This window comes from Psammomys obesus, unplaced genomic scaffold (genome assembly GCF_907164565.1).
Source record: "Psammomys obesus unplaced genomic scaffold, mPsaObe1.curated_primary_1811, whole genome shotgun sequence".
Lineage (NCBI taxonomy): Eukaryota > Metazoa > Chordata > Mammalia > Rodentia > Muridae > Psammomys > Psammomys obesus.
The window spans coordinates 1-11,782 of NW_026591416.1; the positions used below are offsets into that span (position 1 = coordinate 1).

Consider the following 11,782-nt stretch of genomic DNA (forward strand, 5'->3'; position numbering starts at 1 on the left):
AGTTTAGAGATGTGTGCCACCACACCTGCTGTGTTTTTCACGGGGGGGCCCCTGGGCAGAAGTTGACTGAAGAATTCCAATACATGCCTATGAGAAAGCCTACAACACCAGGTGACAACAGAGCAGAAGAAAGACCACCATGCACCTACCCACCCACCCACACACAGAGAGAACTAGTTACCAAATACCACCTCAGATTACTGTTTTTTAAAAATTATTTATTGCAAAGAATGCTGGACACAGTGCAATGTACAACTGAAGCCCGCTACCATACATTCTAGGGAAAGCAGGACAGAGTCGGCAGTTCCTCCCATGAACCATCTCAGCTAAAACACGGCAGCCACTCCTACATGCAGCTGCCTTGCAGAGGCCACTTCTAGGTGCTTGAGGCGAGGGGCCGTTCCAGCACACGTCCTGCCGCACTGACATCCTTCGGCCTCAACCCTCCACTCTTACACCTGAGTCCGACGCTTCCTGTCTTCCCTGGGCACAGAGGAAAAAGGCTTTGGTGGTCTTCGCCTCAAGTGGCATCCAGCTTTTATTAACAGCCGCTGACCACAGGGATCTGCTATGGCTAACAAGTGTGTCCAGATAATGCGACAAACATCACTCAAACTCTGAGAGACATGGGAGCAAAAGCCGTAGACCCCATGTCCCGAAGGCAGTGGTATGGTCTTCCGGCTCCAAGCTAGGGCTTGGAGGGCTGATGAGCTGGGCCCCAGAGAGTCCTGTCCCAGCCCCACCCAGGCAGCAGTTTGTCTGGAGCTGCTGGCTAGGGGGTAATGGCACCAACTTCTCCGGGCGGGTGGCATCCGCAAGCTACACAGCCCAGGGCTGGCAGGGCTGGACTGCTCTGCCATATTTGGGGCTGGAAAGGTTCTTGGGTGCAGGGCCTGGCTTCCCCTTGGCAAGAGCACCAGTTACTGTCATAGAAACTTTCTTGTTCTGCTTCCTAGCCTGCTTATCACCCTGCTGGGCAGCTGAATTTGCTACCTGGACCCATGAGAACTCAGGGCATGAGAGGCACCGGGCTTCATAAGGCGGTTTTCACTAGGGCTTAATTTGTATACGAATTAAAACTAGGATGGGGCCAGGGACTCCTCCCCTGGCCAGGAGCTATCTCTGCGTTTTGTCTTCTTCTTCAGTCCTGCAGGTGGAGGTCAACAAACAAGGGGACAGCTTGACAGGACCACCAGTTCTGAGCCACTTACCACATGCCCCCTTGTGCAGCCCTGTGTGGACAGTGACGGCCAGGGAGGGGAGACCAGCTTCCTTAAGCACTTCGGTGTGCGCGCCAAGAAGGTACTTGATGAAGCTGCCCTTGCAAGGCCCCTGTGAGACGGTCCAGGGTCAGGCAGCCTGGGCCCCAGCTATCCTGGATTTCAGTGGACAGCGTGGTAGGCATGAGGACGGGGCGACGCTTTTTCAGTGTTTACACCAAAGAGAACATGCTGTTCTCGTGAGCGCCCGCAAATGCGGGTGACAGCTCCTCTGCTCCACGTCGCCTGGGCAGCCCCCACCCGAGGTCCCATTGCGAGCTAACCTCTGCCTTCAAGAGTGGCTACAGAGAAGCCAGCAGGGCTCTTCCAGGGGTTGCCGGGCCACGGTGGGGAGGTCCTAGTGAGGCTTTTTGCCTCAGTGTCACATGGAAGGTTGCAAACGTCACGTCACGAAGCAGCCAGCCTGGCGAGCGCACTGCTTGAGAGCTGTCGCAGAGGGGCTGGCAGCAGGGCACACAGCCAGGAATTCACAGCAGCAGGTCAGCAGCCATACCCAACCCTGCCGTTAACAAGGGGGCAGGTAGGCGAGGCTGAGGGTCCGAGTGTTACCAGCCCCCCCTGGGGTGTAAGGAGTGTTCCTGCCTGGTGACATCATCAGCACAGCAAACACCAAGGAGGCCTGTAGCGACCCCTCTGAGAAGCCAGGGCTTGCCAGGGCTCTTGGATGCGATGTGGTCATTGGTGAGCAGGGACTGTGACAAGAGCTTCCTCTGAAGGCCTGGATATGTCTACATTCTGCACAATAAAGACAAAGAATGTTCACCCCGCACAGGAATAGATGGGGCACCTCACTCTTGCTGTCCTGACCACAATGGCCTGACAGACAAACATGCTCACCTCAGCTACAGCTGAAAGGCCCTGACCTGCCACCACGTGATGGGTGCTCAGATGACAGGACAAGACTGGGTAGGATGCTACCCACTTCCTGCCCCACTTCAAGTAGGTGCTACCCAAAGCAAGGCTGCTCCACCTCCCAGCTGACTGTCAGCTGGGGAAGAGAGAGGGGAGGGAGGGGCTCACTCCTAAGTGCACCTCCTTCCTGCCTCTAGCCTATGGATATCTCCTAGTCTGTAGCATGGTTTATCTTGTTAGGACTGAGCCACAGGGCCCAATGAAACTCCTAAAGCTCTCACTGGGAATGATCCCCTCAAAGCATCTTTGGCCTGCTGAGCTTCGGGTATCTCAGGCCCGAGGAATGGGAGCTTGAGACTCCCCTCAGCCTCATGAGCCTGTCCTGTGCTCCCTCAGTGGCTTCCCCTAATCCCAGCACCTGCAGGAAGGCATCAGGAATTGTAGTCCCATGCGGTATAACAGAGCCAGACCTTTAGGGACAGAGACTTGTTCCTCTTGGCAGACCCCAGGAACTGCAGGAGTAGGTAGAACCCTCCCTTTGAGTCAGGGTTGGTCTGTTATTGCTTTGTTTTGAGGGTCGGTCTAATGTAACCCATGCAGCCCTCAGACTCACTACGTAGCTGAGAATGACCTCTAACCTCTGACCCCCCTGCCTCCATATGCTAGAATGACAGGCATTGTGTCACTATGCCCTCCTGGGGACCAAATCCAGGGCTTTGTGTATGATGGGCAAGCATTCTACCAACTCAGCAACAGTGCCAGGTCCATGATCCTTTTTAAAGTTCAAAGGTGCCCAGCTTAAAAAGGTGCTCATGGGGCTGGAGACATGGCTCAGTGATTAGGAGTACTGACCGCTCTTTCAGGGGACCCAGGTTCAACTAGCATCCATATAGCAGCTTGCAACTGTCTGTAACTCCTGTTCCAGAGGATCCGACACTCTCATACAGACACACATGCAGGCAAAACATCAATGTATATAAAATATAACTAAATAAATTGTTTTATAGAAGATGCCCATGATACCTGGACTGGCAAGGGAGTTAAGAACCATCACCTGCCATGTGTGGGCAGCTAGCCTTTCCTTTACCTGTGACCAGCTCTGGTTCAGACCCCTGGCAGGGCTGCCTAGGAGCTGTCAGGGAATCAAACACACCCAGCTCTGGGTGCTTCCTGCTGTGGCTCAGCTCCAGGGACCTCCCCAGGCCTGGCCTTGGGAGGCACCTAAGGAAGCCACAGCCCCACCCTGGCCCCACGAGACAGGCCTAAACAGCAAGCAGCCCCAGGAAGAGACTTACTCTCACCCTAAGCTGGCCAGGGACACCCCAGGGGAACACGTCCACCAGCCCAGCCACCAGCCCGTGCTACCTGAGGCCTTTCTCGGTGTGTGTTCACAGCTGCCACGTTCAAGAATATGGACTCCACTTTACAACCTGCCAAAGGAAGAGACCAAAGCAGTCCACACACAGAGGGCAGCCAGAGCCCCACGGCAAAAACTACTGGGGAGGAGGCTAGAGTGCACAGAGCTCAGCTTTACTCTCCTCCTTCCCCACACAGGTCCAGGGACCGTCAGGAGGCACAGGAGCCCTGGCAGACTCCCGCTTAACCATGAGTGGCTGCCCATGTGTGCCACACGGGGACCCAGGCAGCTTACACAGGGACTGGGCTTGTAGTTGTGGCTGCAACAGTTCCATGATCAACATGGGATCCCTTACTCTGTTCTTGCCCCCAAGAACAGTGACACTCTCCATCCTGCCACAGAAAGCCCAGTCAGCCTGAGAGGAGGGAGGGACAATGCCAGCTCCCTGAAGCTTCATTCTCCTCAGGCGTGACCCAGGAGAGCAGGCTGTGGCCTGAGCATCTGCAGTAAGAGGCAGGGGAGGGACACAAATGCGCTGTATCCAGGATATTCTAAGGTTAAGGATTACTGAGGAGGCTTCCTGTGGTTACCGGAACTTTGTTTAAGACAAGGACTCATTCTACCTCAGGGCGGCTTTGAACTCACTATGTAACTAAGGCTGGCCTCAAACTCTTGGCAATCTTCCTACCTCAGCCTACTGATTACAAGTATAAGCTACCATAAGTGAATACACCAAGTTGAGTTTTTTTGTTTGGTTTTGGTTTTTCAAGACAGTTTCTCTGTGTAGCAGAGCCCTGGATGTTCTGGACTTGCTTTGTAGATCAGGCTAGCCTCACAGAGATCCGCCTGCCTCTGAGATTAAGGGTGTGTGCCAACACACTTGGCCCATACACCAAGTTTATTATAAACTAAAAAGCAAACTAGGTGCAGAATTAGAATTCCACCACTGGTGAGGGGCTGAGACAGAAAGTTCCTGAGCTAAACCCCACCTTAAGACAACGAAAGAAGAAAAACGGAAAAAGAGACTTCAGAAAGGCAATGAGCAGGGAAAGAGGATAAGTCCCGGATGGGAAGACAGGATTTGTGGACCGCCACAGAACCCTACAGATATCCAAGGTCAACATGTGGGATGCTCCCTTACCGTAAGCCACGGGGGTGAGCTTCAGCACTGTGTGCAAGGGGCATTTGAGGTAGGGCAGCTCTTCTGTGGACAAAAAAGGACAGGGCTGGCATGCCATACATGCCCAGATGTCGCCTTGTCACCCACACAGCCCACCTGCCCTGGACAAGGCCCCTCACCAGCTGCCTTGTCAAGGAAGTAGGCCAGGAGGCAGCGCATCACAGCCTGGTGGCAAATGACCAGCACATTCTCCTGTCTCTCCAGCTCCATGATGACAGGCTCTAGTCGCTGTACCAGGTCTTCATAGGACTACAGAGACAAGCAAGGAAGGTGTCCTTCAGGCCTGGCTCCAGGGGAGGAATGGAGTCAGAGGTACTATTGTGGCTCGTCTTATGTCAACTTGACGCGCAAACTAGGGTTATAGGTTTATCTGAAAGTAGGTGTGATGGTTTGAATGAAAATGGCCTCCACAGGACATAGGGAAGGACACTATTAGGAGGCGTGGCCTTGTTGGAGGAAGTGTGTCACTGGAGGTGGCCTCTGAGGTTTCAAATGCTCAAGCCAGGCCCAGTGTCACTCTCTTTTCCTGCTGCCCAAGGATCCAGATGTAGAACTACCTCTCCCGTACCATGTCTGCCTACATCCCACCATGCTTCCTGCCATGACGATAATGAGCTAAACCTCTGACCTATAAGCCAGCCACAGTTAAATGTTTCCTTTTATATGGTCATTGTGCATATTCATAGCAGTAAAAACCCTAAGACAGGCGGTAACCTCAATTGAGAAAATGTTTCCATGAGACCTAGCTGTAAGGCATCCTCTTATTTATTGATATGGGAGGGTCCAGCACCCTGGGCTGGTGGTCCTGGGTTCTACAAGAAAGCAGGCTGAGCAAGCCAGTAAGTCCCACTCCTCCACAGCCTCTGCATTAATCAGCTCTTGCCTCCAGGGTCCTGCCCTGTTTGAATTCCTCTTCTGAATTCTGAATGTAGAAATGTGAGCCAAATAAACCCTTTCCTTTCCAGCTTGCTTTCGGTCATGCTGTTTCATCACAGCAATAGAAACCCTAACTAAGCCAGGGTGCTGGGCAGGGGGCCGCCTGCCAACTCCTGGAGCTGCTCTCCACACTAGAGGTTGTGTTTAAGCTCCCTGCAGCCTAGTTCCTGAAGGAATGGAGTGGACAGCTGCCCTTCGATGGCTGATTTAGTGAGATGTCCAGCTTGGGTGAAAGTTGGGGGCAACCTGGAGAGGGGGCCACCTTCTCCATCCAGGGCTAGGTCCTGGGAGGACTGAGAGAGCTGGGCTCAGACACACCCCAAGAGACCACTGTCAGGTCCGAAAGAGACTCAGGACAAATGGCTGTCCGTAGTGCCCACTGGCGCACCAAAGCACATGCTAGCCACCAGGCTCCCTTGTATCAAAAGCACCTGTGGCTCTTCCTACCCCACCCCCAACCCTAAACTTCTCCAGCTCACGGGCTCCCCTCCCCCCGTTTCCCATCCTTATAACGCTGCTACTTTGGCTATGTGCTCTCTTGATGCCCTCTCTTGCCTGTCTCTTGGTCTTGTCTCTTTCCCTCTCTCCCTTGCCCCATTTTCCTCTCATGGCGGGTCTGGTCTGCTGGCCACGGTCAGCCCACTGCTTTCTCTCTCTGCTCTGGACTCTTCTAGATGACTCTCCCTCGCATCTACAGTGAGAACTTTCCGCTGAACCCTCCTTGGAGCTGTCATGTCCTCAGTGTATACCGCTACCTCCTGCCGTCCACGGGGCCCTCTGCAGCCTTCCAGGACGCAGTTGCTGGAAGCTGTGACTGCAGAAAAGGCACTACCCTCCTCCAGCCCACAGCACGAAGCACACGGGGAGGGCAGTGGGTGGCAACTCCCTGGAGTATGACAACTGTCGGGGACCCGAGGTCCCCAGGAACAACCTGTGGCTGCCTGCTTGCCTGTTCCCTCCCTCACTGCTGCAGGGAACCTTGGGCACCCGCTGGCCCCTGGGGCGATGCCTAGCTCCATTTTTACCTGAGAATTAGGCCTGGGGTGGGGACAGTTTCACTTCTCTGCAGTTATCCATTTTTCAAAACCCTTCCCCCAACAGAGTTTGGCCCCTGCTGTGACTGGGCAGGGGAACAATGCCCTGCCCTGTGCTGACCTCTAGGAGTTCTGGGGTGATCCTGATTAATTCTTTTGGTAATTAATACCATAACCAATTTCCCCTACATTCTCCATGTCTGAGAAGCTGCCTTTTCTGTCTCTTTATTATACTTTATGTGTGTGGAAGGGCTTACATCCAGGGATTACATGGGTGTGAAGGCTTTGAGGCCAACCTCGGATGTCATTTGTCAGGTGCTATCCACCTTACTTGAGGCGAAGTCTCTCATTGGCCTAGGGCTGTGTAGCCTGGGCTGATTGGCCAGCAAGCCCCAAGGATCAATCATTGCAGGCCTGCACGCCACGGTGCATGTTGTTTTGTTTTTAGGTCCTTTTTGCAAGACAAGCAACTGACCGCACTATCTCCCAGCCTTGCGTTGTTTCTTCCTACTGTTTTCTGGGGTTCTGAACCTGAGCTCCGCCTCACAGCACAATGTGAGAACTATTCACATCACCCAGAGCTACACGAGTCTACCCATGAGGCTCAGGGCTTATTTAGTCACCATCCCAGGGCACATTCTTGAAGCAGGAGATTCTTCAGCCAAGGTGATCCCTATTTTCTGACCTGGGGCCTGGAATAATGACCAAGGACTCTGCGGGGAAAGGCAGCGGTGTGGCTGCTTTGCCAAGTCTCTCTGGAGAAAGTCTCCATGGGTCTAGAAGCATGGTTGGGGCTGGCACATATAGCTGTGTGGAGGATAGAATCACCTGGGACAAGGGGAAACATCCAAAGAAAGGATAATGGTCCAGGGCTGAGGCAAAAAAAAATGGTGCACCTTGGAGAAGGCCTGGCCACATGAGGTCTGAGCCCATATCACTTAGAGCACTCTGGGAGAGTTAATGACTCCCCGAGAAAGGAGCTGGTCTGGGCATCCCGGGAGACCATGACTTAGCTACAGAAGTCCTCAGATGCCAAATCCAGCAGAGCCAAGGACACTCAGCTCAGGCTCTGCCCTTGCTGGGTCTGTACCCTTAGTAAGGGGGAAAAAACAAAGACAGAGAGAGAGAGAGAGAGAGAGAGAGAGAGAGATATCAACATGGCCGGTCCCTTTTTTCTGTAGCACTGTCCTCCACCACCCAAGGAAAAACAAAGGTCCGGGGGACAGAGCTGGGAACTGATGGACTGATGGGAAAGAAACCTATGCCTAGGCTGCCCGCCTCAAGGCCAAGTCTCCAAGCCTGGCCACAAGCAGCCATGCCAGGTGCCCAAATTCCACCTACCTCACCCTTCGGGTACCGGTACCGGTACTTGTCCTGATCCCTCAGGGCAAACTCCAGTGGATAGTGACTCTGGATTTCTTCGTAGGTCATTTCCTCACAGACACCCTAGGAAGATACAGAAGTCATCACACCGCCCATGCCAGGCTGGAAAGACCAACCTTGGGTTGCAGGAGCAGAGGAGAACAGCATTTCCCGGGCCCAGGGGACCCTCCGTGCACAAAGCTTACACTGGGAAAGCAGGCCCTCTGCGGACAGAGTGTGGCGGTGGCCACATTTGTAGGAAACTATTAGAAGAGTCCTCACCTATTCGTCACACATCTCTCCAGTGGACTACTGTGTGCCTTTTCCTAAGTCTTAAAAATTGTTTTTGTGGGTTTTTTTTCCGACATCTTAGTGAGGCTGCAGGGGTCGTCGCCGCTCTCTGAGCTTCACCATGCCTCCCAAGGACGATAAGAAGGATGCCGGAAAGTCAGCCAAAAAAGACAAAGACCCAGTAAATAAGTCTGGTGGCAAGGCCAAAAAGAAGAAGTGGTCCAAAGGTAAAGTTCAGGACAAGCTCAACAACCTGGTGCTGTTTGACAAAGCCACATATGACAAATTATGTAAGGAAGTTCCCAACTATAAGCTTATTACTCCAGCTGTGGTCTCTGAGAGACTGAAGATTCGTGGTTCCTTGGCCAGGGCAGCCCTTCAGGAGTTACTTAGTGAAGGACTAATCAAGCTGGTTTGAAAGCACAGAGCCCAAATAATTTACACCAGAAACACAAAGGGTGGAGATGCCCCGGCTGCTGGTGAAGATGCATGAGCAGGTGGTTCAATCAGCTGTGCATTTTGAAAAATAAAACTTTATTAAGTAAAAAAAAAAATTGTTTTTGTTTGTTTTTTTTTTGAGGCAGGATCTCTCTCTACATAGCCCTGACTGTCCTGGAACTCATTATGTAGACCAGGCTGGCTTCAAACTATAGAGATAACTATCTGTTGCCTCTGCCTCCCAAATGCTGATGTAAAAGGCATGGGCCACTTCACCCAGCTTAAAATTTTTTTTGTTGCATGTGTGTGCCTATGTGTTCATGACATGGCGTGGTTATAGAGGTCAGGGGGGCAGCCTGTAGAGGTTAGTTCTGTCCTTCCATTGTGTGAATCCCAGGACAGGACTTAGGCTGACAAGCAAATTCCTTTGCCATTTTTTTTTTCCAGACAGAATTTCTTTGTGTTGCTCTATAGAACAGATTGGCCTCGAACCCACAGAGAACCACCTGCTTATGTCTCCCCAGTGCTGAGAATAAAGATCCCACTTGCTGGCCCTCCTGAAGTCTTATCTATTATTTATTTGTGTTCTGGAGGGAGAAAGCAGGCCAGAATGAATGAGAAAGAGAGACAGAGACAAAACACAAATATACACTATCTATACAAGTGTCAAAACAAATCAAGCCAAGCTGGGCACACTGGGAGGTGGAGTTGTAAGCACCAGGAGCTGAGGTCAAGGTTGAGGTCAGCCTAATCTACATGAGACCCTGTCTCAACAAAAGTGTGGCTGGAAAGGTGGCTCAGCAGGTGAGAGCACATATTGCTCTTGCAGACGACCTGAGTTCAATTCCTGGCACCCATGTCAGGCATCTTATAACTGCATGTAAGTTCCAGAGGATCCAGTGCCCTCTTCTGGTCTCTGCAGACAATGTGTTCCTGCGTGAACACAGACATAAACACACCCCCACACAAACACAATAAACCATTAGCCACCTGCAGAGAAGAAAGGTGACGGAAAATATCAAAGCGTTATATTTAAGGCCCTGAGAGGCACTGAAGAGATTGAACCGTCTTATGAAGTACTTCCACCTGACTGAGCCACCACCACCAGAAGTGGTATCATGGTGGCCTTAAGAAACTAATACATGTTTTGATATCAGGAAGTGAAACGGTGTTGTAATAAGTCCCTAAGAATGTGGAAGTGGTTACAGAGGCAGGAAGAATGTTTTAGGTTACCTTGAAGAGCTTGTTGACAACAATGAAGATGTTAAAGTTAAAGGGGCTTTCGGGAAGACTTGAAGGAAAGCAGGAGATAGTAAGAAAGCCCTGGTCAGGCTGGGAAGATGGCACTCTCAGGAAAGTGCTTGCTGACTCATGAGAACCTGAGTGGGAATCCCCAACACCCATGCAGAAAGCTAATACGGCAGCACACATTTGTCACCCCAGCACTGGGAGGCCAGACGGGAAAAGCCTCAGAGCTTGCTGAATCAGTAAGAAGGTTCAGCGCAAGACTCTGTCTCAAAAAAGTCAGATGCAGAGTGATTGAAGAACACTTAACACCTAGGAAGATGGACACACACACACGTCACCATAACCATGCTGTTGATGTAAATGTGAGTTTAGCCCATCATGGCAGCAAACACTTGCAATCTCAATACTCAGGAGGCTGAGGAAGGAGAATCGTAAGATGAGCCGAGAGACAGAGCAAGAGCCTGTTTCAACAGGAGAAAAGAAGGAAATGTCAGGGCGTTTCTGTGATGTCTCAGAAGGAAACAAGGTGCCAGTCACAAAAAAACTACACAAAAGGTGATCACTGTTTGGAAGTGGCAGAGAACTTGGCTCAACTGTTTTCTGGTGTTGGAAGCTGTAACCTGACGCCCTCTTCTGGCCTCTGCTGGCACCTGTACCTGAATGTAGAAACACATACAAACAGGCGTACACATACACACTTAAAGGAAAATACACCAAATGTTGGCTCAGCGGGTAAAGCACTTGCTGGACAGGAATGAGGACTGGAGCTGAGATCCTAGAAACCCACTCACTGCCAGGCGGGCGTGGAGGCCTGCCTACGGTCCCAGCCCATGGGAGGCAGGGACAAGAGGATTCCCGGAGCAAGTTGGCTGGCCACATTAGCCAGATTAGCCAAATTAGCAAGATCTGGATTCAGTGAGAGACTCAGTCTCAAAATATAAGGTAGAGAGTGGTTGAGAAAACACTGTGTCAACCTCTGACCTTCCCAGGCCCCACACGGGTGAACATGCAAACACACATGGATGCAAACCATACATGCCAAAAAGCTGAGAAAACAAGGTACATGGTAAGTAGAAACCATTTCATATTAAGAAAAAAAGGGGGTAGAGGGTGATCCAAATGAACTCAACCCTGAGAGGAAGCCGGTGAGCCTGAGACAGCAACAGTGAAGAGACAGGAAACAGAAAAAGAGAAGCTCACATCGCTAGAATGTCAGAGGGCACCCTCTGAAATGAAAGGCTCACTGCCTCCTCCTGCCTGTCTTTCAGCCCGGAGAGGGGCCGTCCTAGCTGTACTTCTGCAGTGGATGGAGAGTTGGAATGTTCCTGATCAAGTGGGACAAACAGACCTAGATCGCTGAGCCCCACAGGCTGCAGCTCCTTCCACTGTGCAGAGGTGACTCACAGGGCTTGGAGACTGTGGCTGGGCAAAGAGTCACAGCAGAAGCCAGGGATGGCGAGGGAGGAACCCACACTGAGGGCCCCAGCCACAAAGCAATAGGCAGTCTGACTCTCCAACCCAGGAATAAAAAGCAGAAGTAAAAATGAACTTAAAAACACAAAGAGCAATAGAAACTCTCCACACAGAAGCTCAGTAAGAAAACACAGAAACCTCACCATCTCCTAAAACAAATCAACCAGGGGCATGAGGCGATGGTCAGTTGGTCAGAGTACTTGCTGCACACACAGGAAGGCCTGCGTTCCAGACCTCAGGCTGTGCGGCAGAGACTGGAGAGTCACGGGGCCTTGCTGGCTGCCCACTTATTCGGTGAAATACCACCTCAAGGGAGGAAGGCAGAGAGTGA

At 51.8% G+C, this 11,782-nt stretch overlaps 1 protein-coding gene and 1 pseudogene across 1 annotated transcript; one reads left to right on the forward strand and one right to left on the reverse strand.

The window, feature by feature from the left end:
• Positions 1 to 197: 197 nt before the first annotated feature.
• LOC129679161 (6-phosphofructo-2-kinase/fructose-2,6-bisphosphatase 4) lies at positions 198 to 8,085 on the reverse strand (the record flags this gene model as incomplete). Its single annotated transcript, XM_055610083.1, is given in 5 exon segments — positions 198 to 2,015; positions 3,498 to 3,562; positions 4,631 to 4,693; positions 4,789 to 4,918; positions 7,981 to 8,085. Coding segments are annotated over 5 exon segments (423 nt in total), but the record flags the coding sequence as incomplete, so codon positions are not given.
• A 313-nt stretch (positions 8,086 to 8,398) lies between these two features.
• LOC129679162 (40S ribosomal protein S25-like) lies at positions 8,399 to 8,795 on the forward strand (annotated as a pseudogene).
• Positions 8,796 to 11,782: the final 2,987 nt, after the last annotated feature.